General features: G+C 40.5%; 1 protein-coding gene and 1 pseudogene across 1 annotated transcript in view; one reads left to right on the forward strand and one right to left on the reverse strand.

Moving 5' to 3' along the window:
- Positions 1–26,635, forward strand: part of MIPOL1 (mirror-image polydactyly 1) — a 344,977-nt gene that overhangs the window by 273,875 nt on the left and 44,467 nt on the right. Inside the window, exon 12 of the mRNA XM_054716560.1 lies at positions 1,817–2,047. Coding sequence (XP_054572535.1) covers positions 1,817–2,047 — 231 coding nt within the window. The remainder of the gene's footprint in view (positions 1–1,816; positions 2,048–26,635) is intronic.
- On the reverse strand, positions 17,072–17,456 carry LOC114234749 (60S ribosomal protein L31-like; annotated as a pseudogene).

The raw sequence follows: 26,635 nt of genomic DNA on the forward strand, positions 1-26,635 counted from the left end.
GTAAAAAATAAACTACATTCAACTAAGGAGGAATCTCATAAAACGTGTGTTAAGCAAAAAAAAAAAAAAAGGACAGACAAAAAGTTCAGAAACAGGCAATACTAATCTTAATAGAGGTTGGACTGGTGATTACACTGGGGGAGGGGAATCTGCTGGGAGGGAACACTGGGAGCCAGCCTTCTTGTGTTTTGTTGTGTGTTTTGTTCTTTACATTTTGTCAAGCTGAATACTTTAAATTTGTCCACTTTATGTAATTTAAAATATAATTAACAATTAAAATATAAGTGACAATGTTTTAAACGTTAAAATAAAACGTAAACAGACTTGTCCTTTTAAAGATTTTTGTTTTGTTTGTTTTTAGTTTCTATCTTGGGTCTTTCTAATTGACAAAGACGGTGGGCTGACGGAAATTGAAGCTGGAATAGGAAGGATGCAGAAAGTGTGAAAGGGCATAGAATAGGAAAATGGACAGGAGACTGGTGTCTTTAGACATGTGTGATGATAGAACTGAGAAGAAATGAAATAAGAGAGAAATAAGGTGAAATCTAGAAAGATCGTTTTTTACATCACCATTCTTACTTTATATGTAGTAATCAGTTGACCACAGTTTAGCAGCAATCTTTCCTCCTAACAACTAATTTGAATCCTGAAATGATTTCTTTTAGATGTTAACTGTCCCTGTTTCAAGTCCTTCTGACACCTTCTCCAAAGTGAGCACGCTGGAAAGGCTTATAGGTTACTTAAACGAAAGGAAGAAGTTTGTAATTACTTTAGTTTGAACAGTTTTCAACAAAGTATCATACGAGGTATTCGGCCAGTGCCGAAAGTTCCCTGACTAGCTTTTTGCAGCAGCAAGAATTATATTACTTTCTTTCACATTATCAATCTGTAATATATAGTTAGGTTGTTTAACTTTAAGTCTTCCATTGACATTTCTTTTATATGCATATAATGAAATGATTTTATTTCATAAAAAAGAACATCTCCTGTGTGGATTTTAAATTTTCCTTATTAAATATTTATATTTTCAAAATGTCCTTATTTAATTGAGTGAGGTGCTTGGTGCCATTTCAAAATAACCTCAGGTGGTAGGTGTAATGACATATCAAAAATTTGACCTTTAGCATTTTAGGGTTCTATTTTTGTCTGCATTTTCTTCTGCATTCAGTCTTAATTTATATGCTATTTCTCTGTAACTTAATGAATGGATATACTTGGCATAAGATTCATTAATGAAAAGAAAATGTATTGGAATACATATTATTTCTGTGCAGTCTAATGATTTTAACTTCATTCATATCTCAACTATGACAAGTAGAAAATTCTTTGTGTGAGGCTGGTTGGTATTTGTATAAATCTCATTCATTCTCAGTAAATGCTCAGCCCAATAGACCCTGCATCTACTAAACTGATGAAGCCCTCTCTCTTACCTCTCACTTATTTGCAGTCAGATTATTATACGATTTTATTAACCTAGAGATTCTTTATTTTTTTAATTTTCTGCTTTTCCTTTTAAAGAAAATTGAATGTAATATTTACAGGGATATAATTCAGTTAACATCTTGTAGCATCTTTTTGTATGCCTTGGTAGCATAGATAATTATTTGTCTGGGTAGCTTTCAGCCTAGATGCAGAGAAATGGAATAATTATCATGTATAATATTCTGATATAAAAATTATTTTCACTTACTCATCTAAGTATGTCTTTATTGATTTTTAGAAATGTGTATTTCTCACTAGGGATTTTTTTTAGATGGTTTTTGGTCGGTCAGCCTACATATTTATGCTTAAATTATTTATTTTTGTATTTTCTCAGTTTACACAAATCTTTATCCCAAGAAGAAAATCTGAAGGATCAGTTTAACCATACCCTTAGTATCTATGAAGAAGCTTTAAAGAACAGAGAGAACATTGTTTCCATCACTCAGCAACAAAATGAGGAACTGGCTGCCCAACTGCAGCAAGCCCTGGCAGACCGCGTGAACCTGGAATCAGAGCTTCGGCTCGCCGTGGAGGCCTCCCAGGCAGCCCATGACAAGGTTCAGAAGTGAGTAAAATGATCTTGCACTATTGCAAAAGCATGAAACAAAACAAAAACACTCTTTTTTAGCAACTAAATAATATATTATTTATTACTCATCCTACTAATACTTGAAGACAAAAGTTTATTGAGCCAAATAAACTCTTTTTGACTATCATATCCATATTTGGGATCAAAAACCATTTACTTGGGAATCATAGTTACTGTTTAGGGCAAACCATTTTTATTTGATATCTGATCTTCATCAGTTCATGGAGGCTATACTATTAAAATCATTTCATAGATAATAGATAAAGTTATTAGCAAGGGGAAGAGGCAAATTTCCAACTTGACTCATTTAGCTTCAAGATAATCCTGCTTGAATCCAGATCATCTGTGACCTAGTAATCTGAGACCTCTAGTCACATAGAATAGGGTACAGTGTAATTAATTTTCAATATTGTTCTTCTGAAGTATTCAGTACAGCTTTTTACAGTGCATAATTGTATTTGTTTATTTTCAATGATCTTTGCATTTTTTATTAAAATTTAAATAAAGCTACATAATAAGTCAGTCTTTATGATAGCCAGCAAAATGTTAATAAATAATTTACCAGACAAGGAAGTCACTTGTCAACCTATGGGACTTGAACATTGTAGCAGAGTTTCCTAAGGTAGCTTTAATGTAATGGAACTTGTCTTTTAACTGAGCCCTTCTTTATGGATTGTTAACAGCATTACATTGTTCACATACCTAACCACCTTTAATTTCTAATGCATACATTTTTCCTTAACAACTTTATTATTTTAGTTTCACAGTATGAAGAATTAATGCTAATTTCAAAGTTTCTTATTTCTCACCACTTTTTATTTGAAAATAAGTCATCTCAACCATTTCCCCAACACTCCTGAAATTATGTTTTATAGCCCAAGGTCAGGTAAATCTGTAGTCAAGACCATTTTAAAACAGATTAGGAATTATGCATATTAATCTGTGCTATCAGTGTGCCTTAAACTTGTGATTTATGGTATTCTATTTTTTATAGGTTTAAAGATTCGGTTTATATTCAGTCAGAAACTGTACCAGTTATTCACAATGTACAATATCATTCTAAGAATACCAAGATATATATGTAGATCTTACTTCATTGTGAAATATAAATCAGTATCTTTTGACAGGACCTGATTTAGCTCTGTTTGTTTAAAGTCTACAAATAATTACAAATTTCAAGTGTAATTATTTTTAAATTTTATGTAATTCTTTATATGTAATCTTTTAATTTCTATAGATAGCTAAAATTCCCCTACAAGTGTTTCCCAGAGAACAATTAGATTTCTAAAAAAAAAAAAAAAATCTTTGGAAATGTTATCATACCAACCTTTTATTTTTTAGATCTCATCAAATATTGTAACTTTTTAAAGAAATAACTTTGTACAACAAGAAGTAGAAATAACATCATCTCAGATAATGCTTTAAATTGAATAAGTTTAATCTTTTGAAAAAGTATTGCCCTTATTCCTCACCTTTAACTACAATAGATTAAAAAAATTTAGTGGAATGGTGTCAATTCATTAACAGTTTAAGTGCAACAGTTATGTCATTTATAAGAATTAAATGATAAATTCTAATTTAAATGTTTAATCTTTTATTTTTATTTCCAGCAATAAGACCTAGATGAAATTTTGTCAGGCTTTCCTTTTCATATTCAATCCATTTTATTTCACTTTTAATTACCCTCAATTGGGCAGTGTATCTTCCCTGCAGTTAATGTGCACATCAGTCTAGTTTATTGGATTTAAGAGGATAACCTTCCAGGAAACCAATTTATATGAGTTTTTTAGATGGTATTAGTATTCTCTATCCAATCTTAAATTTATATTATTAGAAATTATTTATGAAGGCCCTTTGTAAACATGCCAGTATTCCAGGCAATAATTACAATGTAAGCTAAGATGTTCATGTTTCCACCTTCTCCCGTCAAAACGAAATTTCTTGAATAACTGATCTATATTCACTACCTTGAATTTTTCAGTTCCCACTTACTCCTATGCTACTCAATGCACGATGGCTAGTTCCTCTACTGGAATTGTTGTTCTTAAGATTACCAGTAATTTCCTAACTGTTAAATGCAATGGGCCACTTCTAATTATATTTTTATTATAAAACTAATATGTGATCATGGTAAAAAATAAGAAAAGATGGTCATATATCTTCAGCAATATCACATAGTGGTTTAAAAGCTCAGGCTCTGATTCAGAATGCATAGGTGTGTGAACTTGTACATTTTATTTTAAAACACTATTCTGATGTAGACATTAATAGTCCTACCTCATAATAAATGGTGATAAGTGGAGATTTGACTTTGGATGGTGAACACACTACAGATGATGTGTATGGAATTGTGCATCTGAAACCTTTAAAATTTTGTTAACCAGTGTCACTGCAATAAATTCAATAAAAAGGAAATATAATAATAATTCTAAAACGAGAAAAAAATTAGATAAGATTATTCCTGTAATACTTTTAGAACAATGCTTGTTACATAGACCCTCCTTCTCTTCCCATTTTACTCCACAGTGAACTCTCTCCTTCTGCAGAAGGGCTCTGCCTTCTCAAGACTGAAAGCCTTTGTACATGTTGGTCCCTCTGCTTGGAGCCTTTTGCTCTCCCCCCTCCCCCCACCATGAGAAACTTACTCATTCTGTGAAAGTCAGTGCAACATAGAGGACAGCGACAGGCTTTGCAGTCTAGTCAGACAGACCTGTGTTTGAATTCCTGTTTTTTCTACTTATTTCCTGGGAGATTGGGGGCAAGTTACTTAACCCTAGAAGCAAAAGTTCCTCAGTTAAAAGATTCAGACAGTAATACTGGCCTCACAGGCAGGATTAATGTGAGAATAAACTGGATAGCATATAAATGCCTAGTTCAATACCAGTTATTTTATTATAAAAACTAGGGGCCCAGTGCATGAATTCATGTACCTTGAAAGGAACTGTGGGCTGCGAGGCTGTGGTGGGCACAGGGGCGGGTCTCGGCCCATTCTCCACGCCCCTACTCAGCCCCTCTCGTGGCAGCCCCTGGTCTCTTATCTGCTGGCAGCCCCGCTCCTGCCACAACCACTCCCACACACCGATGGCGCCGGCCCCACTCGCATCCGCTGATGGTACAGAGCGATTGGGGCCGTCAGCGGGTGAGAGTGGCGTCTGCTGCCCTGATCGCCCCTCAGGAGCAGTGGGAGGTGGAGAAGCCCTCAGGGACGATCAGGCCAGCAGCCGCTGCTCACACCCGCTGATGGCACCAAGTGATCAGGACCAGCCTGACACCAGCAGTAGGTGCGAGCGGGGCCAGTGCTGGCAGCAGGTGAGAGCGCCAGGCGGGACCGTGGCACATGGGAGCAAAGAATTTTCAGTAACCACCAGAGGCTCGCCCCGATGACAGAGACCGGCACCCTGCCTTGGTCTGGTGCCCCCACTCCCCCACTCCCCCATCCCACCACAGCCAACACCCACCATGTTCCGCACATGACCCCTGGTGGTCAGTGCATGTCATAGCAACCGGTTGTTCGGTTGTTTGGTTGTTCCACCATTCAGTCTATTTGCATATTAGCCTTTTATTATATAGGATTCTATAAGTTATATTATTAGTATCATCATATTCATCAAACTAGCAAAACTAGTTCAGTTTTCTCTGCAAAGTCACTCTCTTCTGTGTGCTTTCCTAGTATTTTTGTTGAAAATTACTCCCTAGAAAATCAAGCCTTCTCCTATATTTCCCTCCTCACGTAATGGTTTTCAGCAATTTCAGCTCTGTCCTTGTTCCCTCACTCTTTCTTACCATTTGCATTCACTTTGCCATCAATCTCTGTTTTGTCTTTTGTCTTTTTTTTTCCCCAAGCTCTGTTCTGTCTACTGCTTAAGCATCTCCCGATTCTCTTCACCCCATCCTCACACATTAATTGCATTAATTTAGGCCCTCATCATCACTCATCCAGACTATCATAAAACTAGTTTACCTGCCTGTAGTTCTCTCAAGTTTATCTTCCTCACTGCCACCAGAGGTGATTTTTCTAAAACATAAACCAGGTTATATTACTTTCTTATTTAAGACTAGAGGCCCGATGCATTAAATTAGTGCAACAGTAGGCTTCCTTCCCCTGGCTGCTAGCACCGGCTTCCCTCCGGCACCTGGGACCCAGGTTTCCCACTGGCCACCAGCAGGCACCCGGCTTCATCCGGAAGGTCACCTGGAAGGATGTCTGGTCTAATTAGCATATTATGCTTTTCTTGTTATAGATTTTCAGGGGCTCTTTCTCGCCTACAAGTTAAAGTATAAACAACCTAGCATGACACATGAGGCCTATCAGTAGCCTTCTTCCATTTGTCTTGTATAATTTCCTCCCACGACCACTACCACAATATCTCTGCATGTGCTATTTCTTCTTCTTAGAACATGTCCCCCACTTTTAGTACCTAGCCAAGTTTTTGTTACTCATTAAAGTCCAGTCTAAATGTTACCCCTAAAAATGTTTCTTTAGATTTTCATTCTTTCTTGTGGTCATAGTACTTAATCCATATCTATATTCAAGGTCTTAGTCATCTATGTGTAATAATCATTTTGTATATCTGTTTCCTCTCTGTTTCACTTTCTGCAAATTTACCCGTTGTTGAGCGTTCCCAAGACATGGATAGTTTCCTATTCATATTTTTATTCCAATCTCCTCCAAATACTCACACAGATGCCTGCTGTAAAGTAAGCACTTATAAACAAATGAACTAGAACAATTTAATAGTGTGCTAGAATGATGGAGCAAAGTAAAAGCAGGTTGTGTCAGGAATACACATGAAAATTTCAGATGTGGTGTGATCTGCTTTAAGCCCTAGATTAAATTATTTTATTCCAACCCAGTACCTGATTTCAATGAGCTTACCAATTTCATTGAAAACTCTGACCCTTTGTGTCTGCCTCCCTCCCCTCACTGGCACCTCCATTCCTTACACTCTCCTCAGAGTTGGGATGTCTTACTTCCTAGTGATCAGCTTTTAACTCTTGTTCTAACCACCAACTTCCGTTAAGTTTAATTACATTTAAAAAAGACCTGAAATCGCCCTAGCTGGTTTGGCTCAGTGGATAGAGCGTCAGCCTGCAGACTGAGGAGTCCCAAGTTCAGTTCCAGCCAAGGCCACATGCCCGGGTTGTGGGCTTGATCCCCAGTGGGGGCCGTGCAGGAGGCAGCCGATCAATGATTCTCTCTCATCATTGATGTGTCTATCTCTCCCTCTCCCTTCCTCTCTGAAATCAATAAAGAAATATATTTTACATAAATAAATAAATAATCTGAAATCTTCAGTAATAGTGGAGAGAGACTATATACTATCTCTAATAATAGTAGAATTTTAAGTTCATATTTTATTTTCTTTCAGAGTCAACAAAATTCTTAAATTAATCTATGGGAGTATTCCTGGAAAGGAAAATTGTGCACAATTAGCATCCATAAGTCAACCAATATTTATAAACAGTCACAGAGTAAAAAATTATGAATCCCAGACTACATTATCCAAAAATAGCTTCTTGGCCCAGGTGTCATGCCTAAAGTTTCACCAGCAAAAATCCATTCCCTTGGTTTATTCTCCTTATGTATATCTCTTTTAAAAAATGTATCTGCCTATGAGAGAAGAGCACATTGTGATTCCGCTTTAGATTGCTCTTTTGCTGATCCTGGATGCACTGGGTTTGGGAAAATTATGTGGAGGTAAGGGAACTAAAGAGTTGGTTGAGGGCACAGGAACTTTGTAAGAAAAGCTTTTAGTTTTTCCAAGGATCACATCCTCATTTATTAAAGAGGACACTGATACACCAATTCATTAATTGATGTTTTTATCATCACAAGAGATTTAAAACTCTATGGTTCATTATACTGTACTTTGTTTTCTTACTGTGCTTCGGTCTACAGATAGGCTTCCTATGGACCTACAACAAAAGTTTTCTAAAGGGTTTTTAAAATATATTTTACTATACTTAACATGCCTAGGCTACACATGATTACTTAAGATAATAGTATTTACAGCGAGGCTTATAAGGTCAGAATATCTACCAAAGATCTAGGTTTTACAATAAAAAAATTTTTCTCACATATCATCTTTACTATGAGCCAGATTTACACTGATACGATTAAAATTTTCTCATAAATTATAACTGCATAATAAATATATAGGACAAAAATATGTAGGGAAAAAATCGTACACTTTTAAACAAATTTTCAAGAAAAAATATATTCATTCTACATTTTTTTCAATTTTTTCTTTTAAAAAATTTGTTACTTAAGATTTGCATGTATTCTGTTCATTTCTAACTGCATAATTAAAATATCAAAGATTATTATAAAACATTTTATTTTCAAACTTGTGGCATACAGTATCTTTTGAGTGGTATTGATAGAAAAAAAATGAACACCTAAAGCTAACAAAAGTCTTTCCTATCTTTTGGCCAAATACTCGGTTCTATGAAGAAGTTGAGGTTACAAAGAAATTGTGAATTCTCAGTCTGGTTTCCCTGCTGATGAGCAAGAACTGTCTGTAGTTCTCTTCGAGGTGTCAGGGGACTCACCATAGTGTCACACAAGGGTTCTTAGCGTCGAGCAAACATACTTTCCACAAACTCAGCTGCTTAATCTGTTTGCAGGTTGAATTATAGAACAGGGTAGATGACTCCGGGTGCAGGGAAGGGAACAGAGCATTTCCACAGTTTCTTGATTTAAAAAAGAAAAAAAAAAAAGAAAGCCTGCTATTCTTATTTAAAAAAAAGAAAAGCCTACAATTGTCATCAAGAGACATCACCAAACTTTTTTTTAGTTTTGTTGCTGGTTCCAGAATCTGATTTTAACCATGATTAAAAATAATTGTGCTAAAGAATCTTACATACTTTAATATGAAAGCTATCAGTGAATTTTTATAATTGCATTGTCTTTTCATTAAAATTATTCTGCTTCTTGCCAACTTTACCTGTGATATTTTTCCTATAAATTCTTGGTTGGACTATAAGTTGCAAGGCAATATTAGACATGTCTGAACATTTTGTAAATACTTGTTGATTGATTCAAAGAATAAGTGTCATAAATTCTCAACTCAGCATAAGATTTAAATCAATATTTAATATAATGTTGAAAGTTGATTTTGAGTTATTGGTATTACTAATAAATTGGAGGATTTAAACTCTTCTTAAATTGCTCTTCAAAAAATTATTGTGTTTGAGATTTAAAAGCTCTGAAATATGAAATATACATCAGCAAATAATAAGTCAAATAGTTAATTTATTTGTGATAATTTATGTACAATTGCACATCCCAATCAACTTTGAAAGATGAATTCTAAATCCATATCTAATTAGATTTAGCTTTATTATCATTCATATATGGAAGATAGACTCAGATGACTCTTAAGCAATCATTTTAAGATGTACAACATCTAATATGCTTAATTTTTATTCTTGAACAATGATATCCTTTTAAGATTCTAATATTCTAGATTTCTAAATCATAACACATCTTTAAATTAAATACATATTTAACTTAGGAAATATAAGTCTTGTACTCCAGCAAATTAGTATGTATTTTATTAAAAATTTAATTCCACTACATATTTGTATAGTGGATCACATTTCTTATCCATTGAGTATATAAAGTGGGTCTCTAGAGCTACTTTTATTACATACTAGAGGCCCGGTGCATGAAATTTGTGCACAGGAGGGTGGGGGTCCCTCAGCCTGACCTGCACCCTCTTCAATCTGGGACCCCTTGGGGGCAGTCGGACATCCCTCTCACAATCTGGCACTGCTGGCTCCTAACTGCTCACCTGCCTGCCTGTCTGATCACCCCCTAACCACTCCCCTGCTGGCCTGATTGATGCCTAACTACTCCTCTGCCAGCCCAATCGCCCCCAACTGCCCTCCCCTACTGGCCCGATCACTCCCAAATGCCCTCTCCTGCCGGCCCGATTGCCCCCAACTCCCCTCCTCTGCTGGCCCAATCGCCCCCAACTGCCCTCCCCTGCTGGCCTGATCGCCCCCAACTGCCCTGCCCTGCAGGCCTGGTCACCCCCAACTGCCCTCCCCTGCTGGACTGATCTCACCCCTAATGCCCTCACCTGTCAGCCTGATGGCCCCCAACTGCCCTCTCCTGCCAGCCTGATCTCATCCCCAACTGCCCTGCCCTGCAGGCCTGGTCGCCCCCAACTGTCCTCCCCTGCAGGCCTGGTTGCACCCAACTGACCTCCCCTGCAGGCCTGCTTGCCTCCAACTGTCCTCCCCTGCCGACCTGTTCACCCCCAACTGCCCTCCCCTGCTGTCCTGATTGCACACAATTGCCCTCCCCTGCCGGCCATCTCGTGGTGATCATCTTGTGGCAACCATCTTCTGTCAGCCATCTTGTGCTGGCCATCTTGTGATAATGTGGGGGTGGCCATCTTGTGATGGCCATGTTGTGACGACATGGGGGTGGCCATTTTATGACGGCCATTTGTGACAATGTCACGCGATGCCACCTAGGCTTTTATTATATAGGATTTGATAGATATATATATAATTATAGTCATGTCTTTATAAAAACTAAAGAATTTTGGCTTACACTTTCAGGGAATATCTCACTTCCTAGCTCATTCCTTTTACCAAGGAAGGATTAATGTGGGATTACTAAAATTGGAACCTAACCAGAATTTGAGAAATGGCAATGCAATGGAAAGTGAAGGATCCAGGCTACAGAAGAGAAGGGATTCTCTAGACCTAAGAATCAGCGCTTTCCCTGATAAGTTCCCTTTTGTAGCTAACTTTATGGAATGAATCACAAATTGCATGAAAGTAGGGACTAAATGTTAAATTACCACAGGGCTTCTCACATTTGACCTGCTTCTTCATCAGAAACTTCCAATGGATGATCTAGAGATGGGCTAGTATATGTGTCTGCCTACTAATGTAGATGAAACATGTTTCAGATGAGCACCATGGAGAGGAATAGAGAAAAAGAACAAAAGACTAAAATATGAGAGAGATCCATACTATTTAGGTTTACAACTAAATAAAATGCAGGAACTTTTATTGTTTTTTTAATCCCAGTGTTACAGTAATTAAAAGTCAGAAATGGAATTCCTATTATTTTTAGGGAAATTATAGGACCCACCTAATGATTATCATGTACATTTTAACTAGAACTTGACAAGCTAAAAAAATAACAACAGGAGTTATTATCTAGTATACCTCAGAGATGGGATTTTCACGCACATATATGAAATGTAAGTGTCTTCGAGTGGCTATATAATAACCTAACAAGTATCCTTTTCTTTGGTTCTGTTCTTAGCTCCAGTTAAAAGCCTTCTTACTGTTTAACCTTTGACAGGCTACATAGCTTCTGGTTACTTCTGTGAATATAGGCGAACTCATCCATCTTACCTGAGAGTAGTTTTTAAATTGATAAAAATAAGATATAGGTGATTTGAACTTCCTAGGATATGTAACAATAGCACTAACCACTAGTATACTTAAGAATACTTTTGTTGTAGTAAGGTGGGAAAAGGAAGCTATCGTAGAAATTCGATTTTTAGAAGTTTCCATCATTCTTGCTTGGATGTTGCTTAGCCGCGTTGTACTTGAGAACTCACTCAGAGCTTCCTTCTTTGTTTTCTCTATTAAATACATAGAAGATCAAATGTACTGTGCCTATCTGCTAATGTAGAAAATGTCTACATTTTCACATAAGTCAGGGTCTTCTTTTCATTTAATAAATCCTCAGTGTACTCATCTAAAATCTGATGGATACTTCCTTACAAGGTACAGGTTTTTCTTTCAAAATATAATTGGGGGAGGGGGGTTAAATTATACCCCAGAGCAAGTAGAAATATAAATTTCACTTAGAGTCTAAGACTCCATGTTTATTTCTCCCCACGTGGTCAGAGGATTGCTCATGTGCACATTTGGCCATAGCTGCCTCCTGCACGCCCCTTGCTGGGATCAAGCCGCAACTGGGCATGTGCCCTGACTAGGACTCAAACCTGTGACCTCCTGGTTCATAGGTCGACACTCAGCCGTTGTGCCACACCGGCCGGGCCATAAACATCATTCTTGACCATTTACATTAAAGGAGAAAAAATCATTCGAAGACCATGTATTTTATAGTAGCAGGTGAAATGCATCTTCTTCCTTTATATATAGGGGTGGGTAAAAGTAGGTTTATAGTTGTGAGTATGCGAAACACAGTTTCTTGTATTATCATTAATTATTGTATTATTTATTTGTATTACAACTGTAAACCTGTGTTTACCACCTCTGTATTCTTGAACACCTCTGTATTCTTGAACAACTCAACAGAAATAGTTTTTTTCTTCAGTTCTTAACCTAAGTATAAATTTTAAAAGGACTTATACTACTGAAAATTACATTATTAGGTGTTCCTGTAGAAAGACTGACTGAAAGTGAAAAATGAGACTCCAAATATTACATAATAAACAATATTTTGGAACTTACTAAACATTAATTTTTTATTGCTTTAGCATATATACCACTTAAACTAATAGTTCTTCAAATATCATCATCATTTGACTTTTTCCTTTGCCACATTTAACAATATTCTGAAAGCATATGTTATTTCTCTTTATGTTACTATATGCCATTTGACAAGCTACATAATGGTAAAAATAACAGATAAACATTTAAAATCTTGAAACATCTTCTTCCTTAAATTAAACTAGTCTGCCTTTCGAGTTATGTGTGTTTTGCATTAGTCTTCAATAAGTTCTCTACTACTGACTGAAATGGAGGGCCTAATCTTTCCCGGGATGATGGAAATAGCACAGTTCAAGAACAAGAATGAATCTCTGTATAATCACACCACAATGCGAGGTGACCCTAAGACAGAGCACTGACCAGATACACATATGGGTTTTAGAAGACTTTCTGATGCTCTTTTTTAACACAGCTGTGAGAAGAATGTGGCTAAGACCTCATAGTCATTCTTGAGTAGAGCTGGCAAAGGAAGCCATGAGGAGAAGAGAATTTAACACAGGGGTGTAAGAGAGTGCAGCTTCATTGATGGGATCTGAGGGGAATGCCTAATGACTGGGAGAATCAAACTTGGCAATGAAAACACAAAGCTCTTTTCATCAATTCAAACGCAGACTCTAAAGCTGCAGATGGTCACCTCCAGCCTTGTCTATTCAGTGTGAGGTTTTATAAAATGGCACTTTGGTGAATACTAATAGATCAAAACAAAGATTTAATAACATAAAGATGTGGTGTTCGTTTTTAAATGAGTATACAGGTCAATGTCTCTAAAAAGGATAAAAAGAATACTCTTTGCATGTGGGTCTAAAGTCTTTTTGTTATTTTTCAATTTGAAAAATAAACAACATTTATCTTCAAAAATAAATGACAAAGGTACAGATTGTGTTTAATGGAAAACAGTTTACATTGTGAAAAGAGACCTAAATTAGGGTTTATAGTTACTACTGTTAACTTTATTGCTTCTGTTTGAGGATTCTCAATTTATAATATTTGTTTATGTTATCCTAATATTTTCTTGAAGTTCACATGATAGGATAAGTATCTGTTGTCATTCTCAAGTATGAATCAATCTAATTAAAAATGTAGGCCAAAATATTTTGTACTTAGAAGATAACTTTTTTCCTCATCTCTCCAGAGAATGCAGAGACATTATTTAGTACAAAGGAAGCCTCTAAACTTTAAACCAATATTGAAATTACATTTTTGTTACTTTGCATTTGATTTTCTAAGATTTTTTTAAGTTCATAATTATTTATATATTAAAATGTATTTCACTGTATTCAACTTGAGACTTAGTATGCTTACATAACTGGTGTATTTTTCAACAATAGATTTTATTAGACTTGGTTAGCATTTTATAGTTTGAAAGATTCTTGAGCTAAACCCAAACAAATTAAGTTTAATTATACAAAGTAAGTTTAAAATATGAACTTAACTAAAATACATCATTCATATTTCTAGTATTTGTGAAGCAAATATAATGAGTAAGTATATATTCCAAGTAATTTTAGCTAGTGACACTATTATATAATAAATTAAAAGACTAGGATTGAAAGTTAAAAGGGAGGCAACTTAGTATCCCAGACATCTTTACAGCAGTATCTTAGTATTACAGTAGAAATATCTGTAAACTAACAGGCCCCTTGACTGTCAAGAACTGGGTCTGTACAGGTCATTAAATTGTGTTTCTTCGCAGTTTCCTCATCTGGAAGGTAGAGCTGACATTCTTGCACTATCTACTGCAAAACATGACTGCAAAGATCAAATAAAATGCATGTGTGTAAAAATACTTTGCAAAGTGTAATGTGCTCTATAAAAGCAAGCTTTGGCTGAAGAATATCTTCTACTTATACATTTAAATAAAAAGTTATAGTCACCTCATCAGAACCAGAAATAGTAAATGAGAAAAATAATACTTTAGCCTCAGAGACATAATGTAAATAGCATGTAATTTTGGGAAAAGAGAGTATTCACATAGATCTTAGAAACTGGAATTAAAGAGGATTCTGTATGTTTTCATACATTACTGGTGAGAATGCAAAATGATAAAAAAAAAAAAAAACAATGGAGGACAATTTGATGGTATCTAACAAAATTATCTATCCCATATAATAAAAGGCTAATATACAAATCAACCGAACGGTGGAAGGACCAGTCGCTATGACGCACACTGGCCACCAAGGGGCAGACACTCAACCCAGGAGCTGCCCCCTGGTGGTCAGTGCGCACCCACAGGGGGAGCGCTGCTCAGCCAGATGCCGGGCTCAAGGCTGGCGAGCACAGTGGTGGTGGCAGGAGCCTCTCCGGCCTCTGCGGCAGCACTAAGGATGTCCGACTGCTGACTTAGGCCCACTCCCCTAAGCCATCAGTTGAACATCCTCTGAGGGCTCCTGGACTGCGAGAGGGCACAGGCCGGGCTGAGGGACCCCGCCCCCCTGAGTGCACAAATTTCATGCACCGGGCCTCTAGTATATATATAAAAGCCAAGTGACTGGAACGACTGGAATGACCGGTACTATGACGTGCACTGCGGCAGCCAGCCGGCCCGATCGGGGCCTCGATCGCCACCACCTACCCTGATCATAGGCAGGGCTAACCAGCCAACCTCCTGCATACCCTCCCCCCCCACCACCACCAGCCCGGCCCCGATCAGCCCCCGTCGGGGTGGGCCAGCCAGACCCCACCCATGCACAAATGCATGCACTGGGCCTCTAGTATATACATATATTCCTAGGTCAAATGGCAGTTCCATATTTAATTTATTGAGAAAACTCCATACTATTTTCCATAATGGCTGCACCAGTCTATATTCCCACCAGCAGTGTACTAGGGTTCCTTTTTCTCCACATCCTCACCAGCACTTGTCATTTGTTGATTTGTTGATGGTAGCCATTCTGACAGGTGTGAGGTGATAATTCATTGTTGTTTTAATTTGTATCTCTCTGATGTTCAGTGACTTTGAGGATTTTTTCATGTCTCTTGGCCATCTGCATGTCCATTTTGGAGAAGTGGCTATTTAGGTCCTTTGCCCATTTTGGGGGGGGGGGGTGGGGGGGAGATTGTTTGTCTTCCTTTTGTTAAGTTGGATGAGTTCCTTATATATTTTGGATATTAACCCTTTATCATATGTATCATTGCCAAATATGTTCTCCCATACAGTGAACTCCCTATTTGTCTTGTTGATGGTTTCCTTTGCTGTGCAGAAGCTTTTTATTTTGATGTAGTCCCGTTTGTTTATTTTCTCCTTAGTTTCCTTTGCCCTAGGAGATGTATCCTTAAACATATTTCTACAAGAGACATCTGAGATTTTGCTGCCTATGGTTTCTTCTAGGATTTTTATTGTTTCATGACTTACTTTTAAGTCTTTTATCCATTTTGAGTTTATTCTTATTTATGGTACAAGTTGCTAGTCTAGTTTCATTTTTTTGCACTCATCTGTCCAATTTTCCCAACACCATGTCCTGACTTCATTATATGTCCTTGCTTCTTTTGTCAAATATTAATTGAGTATTATGGCTTGGGTCGACTTTTGGGGTCTCTGTTCTGTTCCATTGATCTATATGCCTGTTCTTGTGCCAATACCAGGCTGTTTTGATTACGGTGGCTTGGTAATATAACTTGATATCTGGTATTATGGTTCTTCCAATTTTGTTCTTCTTTCTCAAGATCACTGCACCTATTCGGAATCTTTTTTTATTCCATATGAATTTTTGGAGTATTTGTTCTAGATCTGTGAAATATGCTGTTGGTATTTTAATAAGGATTGTGTTGAATCTGTAGGTTGCCTTGGGTAGTATGGACATTTTAATGATGTTGATTCTACCAGTCCATGAACAACGGTATATTATTCCACTTGTTTATGTCTTCTTCTATCTCTTTTTTCAACATCCTGTAGTTTTCCAAGTACATGTTTTTTTACCTGCTTGGTTAAGTTTATTCCTAAGTATCTTAAATTTTTTTATTGCAATAGTAAATGGGATTGTTTGTTTAGTTTCTCTTTCTGGGAATTCAGTATTGGTGTATAAAAGAACAATCAATTTTTAGGTGTTGATTTTGTATCCTGCTACATTGCCAAATTCATTTATTAAATCTAGTGGTTTTTTGGTGGAGTCTTTAGGGTTTTCATTATACAATATCATGTCATCTGCAAATAATGAGAGTTTTACTTCCTCCTTTCCAATTTGGATACCCTTTATCCCTTCTTCTGGTCTGATTGCTATGGCTAGGACTTCCAGTACTATGTTGAATAAGAGTAGTGAAAGCAGACATCCCTGTCTTGCTCCTTTTCTTAGGGAAAATGGTTTTAGTTTTTGCCCATTGAGTATGATGTTGGCTATAGGCTTGTTATATACTATGGCCTTTATCATGTTGCGATATGCTCCTTCTATTCCCACCTTGCTGAGAATTTTTATCAAAAATGGGTGTTGGATTTTGTAGAACGCTTCTTCTGCATCTATTGATATGACCATGTGATTTTTTTTTTTTATTTTTTTTTTTTAATTTGGAACTTTATTTGTCCACATTAACAGTCTGCAGATTTTTGAAAGTGGTGACAGGTACATAGGTGACCAATGTATACAGCTTGTTTGGTGAATCTTCATCCTCATTATGTTTTCTGGACAAACATACCCGAATATGATATGGGACATTCCTTATTCCTTTGACCCAGACAGCTTTGTTCAGCCTGGTGTCAGAGTGCACGTCTGGAGTCCCCGTCTCCTTCATGCCAAATTTCCGGATCTCTGAGTGCCCGAGGGGCACGCTTCTTGCTTCTTGAAACCCATGCCATGAATGCAGTTGGAATGTTGATGGTATACTTCCTGGTCACCACCTCGTTCATGGCGGAGCGGCCCTTCTTCTCGCGACCCTTGTTTGCGGGAGCCATCGTGCCCAGGAAGTTGGAAAGAAAGAGCGGGTATTATGGGAGAGGGAACGCAAGGTTGCAGGTACAACTTCCAGGATGCCTGGAGAAGGCTGTTTAATAAATCACATTTATTGATTTGTGAATATTGTACCAGCCTTGCAGCCCTGGAATAAATCCTACTTGGTCATGGTGTATTACTTTTTAATATATTGCTGGATCCAATTTGCTAATATTTTGTTGAGGATTTTAGCATCTATGTTTGTCAGGGATATTAGCCTATAATTCTCTTTCCTTGTAGAGTCTTTATCTGGTTTTGGCATTAGGATAATGCTGGCCTCATAAAAGAGCTTGGAAGTGTTCCTTCCTCTTGGATTTTTTGGAATAGTTTGAGGAGGATAGGTATTAGTTCTTCTTTGAATGTTTGGTAAAACTCCCCTGTGAAGCCATCTGGACCAGGCTTTTGTTTTCTGAGAGTTTTTTTATTACTGCTTCTATTTCCTCAGTTGTTATTGGCCTATTCATGTTTTCTGATATTTCCTGAATCCAACTTGGGAGATGGTATTTTCCTAGGAATTTGTCCATTTCATCCACATTGTCCAGCTTATTGCCATGTAGTTGTTCATAGTATTTCCTTACAATCCTTTGTATTTTTGTGGTGTTGGTAGTTACTTCTCTGCTTTCATTTCTGATTTTATTTATTTGGATCCTCTCTCTTTGTTTCTTGTTGAGTCTGGCTAATGGTTCATCTATCTTGTTTATCTTTTCACAGAACCAACTCTTGGTTTCATTTATTTTTTTGTTTTTTGTTGTTTTTTTTTAGTCTATATGTCATTTTTTTCTGGTGTAATCTTCATTATTTCTTTCCTTCTACTTACTCTGGGATTTTTTTTGTTGTTATCTTTCTAGTTCTAGGGTTAAATAGTTTATTATTAATTTTTCTTGCTTTGTGAGGTTGGCCAGTAGTGCTATGAACTCCCCTCTCAGGACTGCTTTTGCTGTGTCCCAGAAATTTGGGGTTGTTGTGTGTTCATTTTCATTTGTTTCCAGGAAGTTTTTTATTTCTTTCTTGATATCATTGGTAACCCATTCATTGTTTAATAACATGTGTTTGAATGTTTTGGGGTGTTTTTACTGTAGTTGATTTCTAATTTCATTCCATTGTGATCTGAGAATATGCTTGGTATGATTTCAGTCTTCTTGAACTTGTAGAGACTTGTTTTGTGTCCTAACATGTAGTCTATCTTTGAATGACCCATGTGTACTTGAGAAGAATGTATATTCTGCTGCTTTGGGTTGAAATGCTCTATAAATGTCAATTAAATCTATCTGATAAAGTGTGTTCTTTAGGGCCACTGTTTCCTTGTTAATTTTTTGTCTGGAAGATCTATCCAGTGAAGTCAGCAGGGTGTTAAAGTCCTCTACTATGACTATATTCTTGTTGATCTCTCCTTTAAAGTCCTCTAGAAGTTTTTTTTATATATATTTAGGTACTCCTATATTGGGTGCATATATGCTTACCAGGGTTATATCCTGTTCTTAGGTCAAACCCTTTAGTATTATGTAGTGACCTTTGTTGTCTTTGTGATGCCCTTCATTTTTAAGTCTATTTTGTCAGATATGAGTATTGCTACCTCAACTTTTTTTTTCTTTTCCATTTGCATGGAAAGTATTTTCCCATCCCTTCACTCTCATCCTGTGTGTGTCTTGTTTTGAGGTGGGTCTCTTGTAGACAACATATAGTTGGATCATGTTTTTGTATCCATTCAGCTATCCTCTGCCTTTTGATTGGAGCATTTAATCCATTTACATTTAAGGTTATTATCCATTTACATTTAATCCATTTACATTTAAGGTTATTATGATAGGTTCTTATTTATTGCCATTTTATTTTTGTATGCCTAGATTTCTCTCTTCTTCTCATTACAGCAGTCCCTTAGAATTTCTTGTAATGCTGGCTTGGTGGTGATGAACTCCTTTAGCCTTTTTTTTGTCTGGGAAGCTCTTTATTTCACAGTCTATTTTGAATGATAGCCTTGCTGGATATAATAATCTTGATTTCAGATCCTTGCTTTCCATTATCTTGAGTACTGCATGCCATTCCCTTCTGGCCTGTAGAGTTTCTGATGAGAAATCAGGTGTCAGCCTGTGGGAGCTCCTTTATAGGTAACAGTTTGCTTTTCTCCTGCTGCCTTTAAGATTCTCTCTTTTCCTTTAATTTTTGGCATTTTAATCATGATGTGTCTCTGCATGGGCCTTTTTGGGTTCTTCTTGCTTGGGACTCTCTGTGCCTCCTGAACTTATGTGACTTTTTTCTTCACCGGATGTGGAAACCATGCCAGATCTCTGTATAGTCAAGGCCGGTGGGAGTATAGAGGCCTTATTATCCATACACCAGAATGGCCAAAGGCCACTCTGGGCATGAGCCTAATTGGGATGTCCAAGGACTCAGCCTGAGAATCCTAATCAGTTCAAGATACTATGCGTGGGTGCAAGGACACATATACACTGTGCCCTTCAGTAGCCAATATAATTGATGTAACTATTGGCATGAAGCATTCTTTGTCTAAATAGTATAAAGGTAGGTTACTGACCAGCTAGTTGGCTGGAGTCAGCTAAGGCTGGAATAAGAAGAAGTCTTCTGGAGTATGGAGAGAGAGCAGCTAAGATGGAGTGTGTGAAGAAGTCTACTAGAGGGAGCAGCTGGGCAGGAGAGACAGGAGAAGCTGCTGAGCCAGAGCGTTCAGGTGCTGCTACGGTGTGAGGCAGTGAGTCTAGGAGGCAGCGTGTGGCTGCTCAGATAATAGCTGTGGGTACAGAGACTGATGCTGTTTTATGGGAAAGATATATGTTCACCATCCGGTGTCCAGCTGCCTGTCTGTGTGGACTTTGCTGTGAGTGCTGTTCTGTCTGATGGCAATATGGCCACTGGTTTCAGCAATAAAGGTTCATTCTTATACACCTGCAACTTCTCCGTCTCCCAAGACCCTCTACCAAGCTCTTCCCAGACTCAGAACAGCTGTGCCCTTGGGCAGTACTGTAACACTGGGTTAGGGAAGTTTTCTGCCATTATATCTTCAAACACCTTCTCTATCCCTTTCTGCCTCTTCTGGCACACCTGCTATGCCAATATTGTTATGTTTCATGTTGTCCCACAGCTCTCTTAAGCTATCTTCTTGTTTTTTAATGTGTTTTTTTTCTTTTTGGTTCTCTGATTTTTTTTCAACCCTGTCTTCTAATTCACTGATCCAATCCTTGGCTTCCCCTAATCTGCTGTTTATTCCTTCCAATGTGTTGTGCTATGTCATTCTTTGTTTCTCTTTTCATAGTTACTATGTCTTTTCTCATGCTGTTGATCATCTTTACCATCATTATTCTGAACTCTATATCAGATAATTTTCTTATCTCCATTTCATTTATCTCTTCTGGAGAATTCTCTTGTCTTTCATTTGGGGGTTGTTTCTTTGTCTCCTCATTTTGGCTGTCTGTTTGGATGTGTAAGTGTGTATTAGATCAATCTATGCCTCTCAATCTCTAGTACAGGGTAGTGTCAAATGCTGTTTCTGTCTAATTAGATCAGGCAAAGATTCATAGCTTCCAGAGACTGCCTGCAGACTGATTGGATTTAGTCTTGAAACCCTCAGACAATAGTCCACAGGTGTGGCCAAAGTTCTTCCTAACTGAGTAGGGTGATTGCTTCTGCCTGGAGGCTAATTGTTATTCTCAGTCTCCTGATGGGCCTCAGCAACTCCACACCATGGGGCAATATGTTTTCCAATAGAGTGGGTCAGCTGTCTTCCCCCAGGAAAAATCACTTAGATAGCAGTCGTCTGCATGGGAAAGATGACCTCTGAGTGTGAGGGAATGACTCAGCACAGGAATCCTGGTGTCTGTCTTCTGAGATCTAACCCAAGAGCCCCCAACCATGGCTTCTGTTTGCACAGTTCCAGTCCACTCTTCCCTCCTTCTGCCACAGCATAAGGTTAGTGGCTGTACAGGGAATTTTGTGCATTGGCCCTTTAAGAGGGTGCCTACATTTCCAGCCGTCTCTCCCTGGCAGACAACAACCCCGCTGCTTTTCACAGCCAGATGTTATGTTGGTATCTTTCTCGGTTCATGTGTTCTCTGCTGGGGAACCAGCTTGGGGATTAGACCCTAGAGTTCTCAGTGGCAAACCCCCGCAGTTGAGATATCTCTCCGGAACTTCAGCTGCTGTCTGTGGGAGCACAGCCAGCCCTTTCATACCTCTGTCCCTCCTACCAGTCTCTATGCAGTCTCCACTTTCCATTCTTGGTTATTAAGGTTCTCCCCAGCAAGTCTTCAGTTGATTATTCAGGAAGTTTTTCTGCATTTTAGTTGTAATTCCAGTTTGGTTCTAGGAGTGTGTCCATGCAGCATCCACTTACTCCACTGCCATTTTTAGGTTGCTGGTTCTATTCCCAGCTAGGGCACATGCCCAGGTTTCAGGTTGGATCGCCAGCAGGGGGTGTGCAGGAGGCAGCCAATCAATGTTCTCTAAAGTATTATTTTTAATAGCACACAGAAACAACCCAAATAAATAGAGTAGTTGAATAAACTATGGCACATTCATATAGTAGAATACCATGCAACCATTATAAAAAGACTGCCCTGGCCAGTGTGGCTTTGTTGGGTCATCCTTCCATACACTGAAAGGTGGGGGGTTCTATTCCCAGTCAGGACACATACCCAGCTTTCAGGTTCAATCCTCTGTCGGGGTGTTTAGGGGGAGGCCGATTGATGTTTCTCTCTCACATCCATGTCTCTCTCTCTCTCTCTCTCTCTCTCTCCAAAAAAAAAAAAAAAATCAGTTAAAAGAAAACTAAAGAAGATGTCTATACACAGACAACAGTATAGTGGTTACTAGAGTGAAGGGGGTGGAGGATAGTAAAGGGTGAAAGGGGTCAAATATATGATGACAGAAAAAGCTTTGATTTTAGGTGGTGAGCACATAATGCAATATACAGGTGATGTATCATAGAATTGTACACTTGAAACCTATATAATTACATTAACTAATGTCACCCCAATAAATTTAATTCAAAGGGAAACAGATGCCTATAAACTAATATTGAATGATCTCTGGGACATCTTGTAAACTGAAAAAAAACTAGTACTTATAATATGCTGTTTTTTATGTGAGAAATAAGAATAAAAGAAACAGGAAGAATAAACCAGAAACTAATAAAAAATGTTACCTTTGGTGGTGGATGAGAAATAGATGCAGACATAGGGTAGGAATGCAACTTTTCTGATTATGAAATTGTGTATAGCTTTGACTTTTCAATCATGTATATATTTTAAATATTCAGAAATAAAGTAAAATAAAGTATAAGAATAAACAGTGATAAAGAATACAAATAAACATAAATGTACCTTACTGTATATTAAATTGATAAGATACTTATAAAGAGAAAATAATTCCAGTATCTTTTGATACTTGAATAGTTAAGTAGACTTGGACTATACATTCTCAGTGGCATATATTCTAAGGACAAAAAGAAATGCAAAAGAGATCTTAAACTTTGCTCATTGTGTTCATACTCAGTTGCACTGATGCTTATTTAGATTTTGAAACTATCTTATGCACATTATTGGATTGAGCAATCAAGTAAATAAATAATATTGGCAGCAAAGTTTTTTACTGTAAAGTAAGCAGTATTAGGAAAAAGAAATTGTAATGTTAAATTTGAGTTGAAACTATCAATATGTATTCATGATTTAAAAATTATGTATTTTTTTTAGCTCTCTCCACTGAAAAGGCTTTAGAAGCAATGGACACACCTAACACCCAGATTTTAGTTTTTAAATGCATTACCCATTAAAGAGCTCCCATTTGTGTAGCAGCAAAGTGCAGAAAGTCTAGAAGATAGTTTTGTGCCAGAAAGCATGAAGTACTCAAGTTTATGTTGAAAGGACATGGGAACCCACTTGAAAAGGTTCGTATTGACCAAATTTGGGGTAATTTATGCATCAAAAAAAGAACTGTATTGTATTATGGAATATTTAATTGCTACATCTTAGAGCCGATAAAGATACTAAATAAAGATGGAGAATGGAAAGGAAGAAGCTCTTTTGTATAGAAAAATCGCAGTTGCCCTGGCCAGTGTGGCTCAGTTAGTTGGGTGTCATCCTGTGCACCAAAATGTTGCTGGTTCAATTCCCAATCAGGGCAGGGACCTGGGTTGTGGGCTTTGGGGAGGGTGCAGGGGGCAACCTATCAATGATCTCATGTTGATATTTCTCTCTCCCTCTCCCTTCCTCTCTCTCTAAAAGTCAATAAAATATTTTTTAAAAAAGAAAAATGGGACAGGGAGGAGAAAAGATGGCGGCGGAGGTGAAAGGCTAATCTGTTGCCTCGCATGGCAGTTTCAGAAATACAACTGAAACATGGACTGGTGAGGGTGGCGACTGCTGCTCGCGTCTCCCCAGACCGGGCAGCTGCTCCTCTCAGTCAGCACCGCAGCCGGGGCCATGGACTCGTGGGCGCCGCGGCAGCTGCTCTGGCGGCGGCCGCGGACTCGGCGCAGCGGCTCTCGGTGAAGGAAGAGACCATCTTTCTACAGGAGGGGCTCACCCGCGCCACCGACCTGGCCGAGCTGTGCACTGAGATCCTCGGGGCCCCGGACGCCGCCAACACCGATTTGGAGGATTCTTAGGAGTTCTCATCTTACATTCAAGTCCTCTAGCCATTTTGACGGAGGAGAATCAAGAGGACGGCTGGGCTAAACAAAGGAATTGCGAACGGCGCCGCGCGCAGCGGTTTCAGGGGCGCGACTGGAGGACGGAGCATCTGCAGCCCAGAACTACAGGAGAGATGGCTGAATGGCAGATTTACAGCTAAGAGGGAAGAGGAAACCAGCGAAATCAGAGGGGACGAGGTGCGGAGGCGCGTGGGTCGGGCTGGTGGCGGGGGAAAGGGGCTTTTGTTCCAAACCTAGGGGAGATTAGCTCTCCATCACCCTGAAATCCAGCTTCTGGGGACCCGCAGGAGACCCAGATGCATGCGGGGAGAGGCGGGACTCTTGCGGAGGTGCGCCCAGCAATCAGTGTTTGCTGCGCTAGAGCGCGGAACGAGGGGACTTAGAAACTTGGAAGGCAGAAGGAGCAGACTTGCAGACATTGCGGCTCGCCGCACCATGGCCTGTTGGCGCCCTGAGACCCCGCTCCACCCTGGGACCCGCCCCGCCCTGAGACCCGCCCCGCCCTGGGACCCGCCCCGCACGTATTGAAGACCCGCCCCGCAAGTCTTGCAGGCGCACCTACTCTCCAAGCAACGGCTTATGCATGTGGGTGGCCTGCCCTCTGGCAGCGGACCAGATGAACTGCTGTTCTAGTCGGACTGCTCCAGGGCCACTCAGACAGGAGGAGGAAACTACAGTTTTTGCTGTAATCCCTGCTGAGTGCCTAAGGCAGTGGCTGATCTATGCCCCATTGGGGACCCAGAAACGAGGGCATCTGGTGGTCTGTGGGAAATGACACCAGACTTCAACCACGCGCATAAGGGACACATCCAACAGGCAGATTCAGTGAGCGCCAAAGCCTTGCTGCACCAAGACCCGGCCCATAGGAGTGTGTCCTGCACAGCAACTCTTCCTTTATAGACAAAGAGAGCCCTTCCGGTGGCACCAGCAACAATCAAGACTTAACTATACAAGGGAGGACTGGGATGGAGGCATAGGGCGGAGGCCTCGATGTTGCCTGCCACAACAATTTTGAGGCTGCGACGGGAGAGCGGAGCAGACACCACCCAAGACCACCATAGGGCTGGCAGAGTGGATGCTCTGCAGCTAGAATAAAAGAGGGGTATGCGGGATGATGCTGATGCAGATGACCCAAGGACCACACTTTGGGAACTGCGGCTCGGGCGACGCAGTGACGACCTGGAGCGTGCTCGACGCGGTCCCCCCGGCGGTCTCCGGCTGAGGGGGCGGCTCCACTGGCTGCCGAGCAAGGACAGACGGGCCCCTGTGAGACGTGGAGTGGGGGACTCCGCGCTTGCTGGCCTCCGAGTCCTTCAGGAATCTCGGTGCCCCGGGGGCGGCCGGGTCCGCATGCTCGGCGACCAGCTGCTGCTGCGGACCCAGGGGCCGGCACGGCGACGCCGGACCGGCCCGCCGCCACGCACCGGGCGCACCGGAGCTTCGCCGAGCAGCCACCCGGCGAGTTCTGCGGCGGCCGTCCTGGAGCTCTGGCAGGATGGCCGGGGGGGTTGCTGGGGGGGGTTGACCGGCGGGAATTGGGATCGGGAGGAGGGGCCCCGCTGGGACCCGGGTGCAGGCGGGGTTGCGCGCCTCTGGGCTCGGGAGTGGTCGCGCGCCTCCGGGTATGGGTGGGGCCTCGCATCCCTGGGTCTGGGTGGGGCCACGTGCCCCTGGGTCCAGGTGAGGCCGGATTCCGGGTCTGGGTGAGGCCAAGTGCCCCTGGACCCGGATGACGCTGAGTCCCGTGCCCGGGTGAGGCCAACCACCCCTGGGTCTGGGAGAGGCCAAGCGCCCCTGGGTCCGGGTGAGACCATGCGTCCCTGGATCCGGGGGAGGCCTCGTGCACCTAGGTCCAGGTGAGGCCACGTGCCCCTGGGCCTGGGAGAGGCCACGCACCCCTGGGTCCGGGCAAGACCATGTGTCCCTGGATCCGGGTGGGGCCTCGTGCACCTAGGCCCGGGTGGGGCCTTGTACCCTGGGTCTGGGGGAGGCCAGGCGTCCCTGGGTCCGGGTGAAACCGTGTGTCCCTGGATCCGGGTGGGCCTCGTGCACCTAGGCCCGGGTGAGGCCACATGCCCCTGGGCCTGGGAGAGGCCACGCACCCCTGGGTCCGGGCGAGACCACGTGTCCCTGGATCCGGGTGGGGCCTCGTGCACCTAGGCCTGGGTGGGGCCGTGTACCCCTGGGTCTGGGGGAGGCCAGGCGTCCCTGGGTCCGGGTGAGACCGTGTGTCCCTGGATCTGGGTGAGGCCTCGTGCGCCTAGACCCGGGTGAGGACACATGCCCCTGGGTCTGGGAGAGGCCAGGCGTCCCTGGATCTGGGTGAGACCATGTGTCCCTGGATCCGGGTGAGGCCTCGTGCACCTAGGCCCGGGTGAGGCCACGTGCCCCTGGGTCTGGGAGAGGCCAAGCGTCCATGGCTCCGGGTGAGACCATGTGTCCCTGGACCTGGGTGAGGCCTCGTGTACCTAGGCCCGGGTGAGGCCACGT

This window comes from Eptesicus fuscus, chromosome 5 (assembly GCF_027574615.1).
Source record: "Eptesicus fuscus isolate TK198812 chromosome 5, DD_ASM_mEF_20220401, whole genome shotgun sequence".
NCBI lineage: Eukaryota > Metazoa > Chordata > Mammalia > Chiroptera > Vespertilionidae > Eptesicus > Eptesicus fuscus.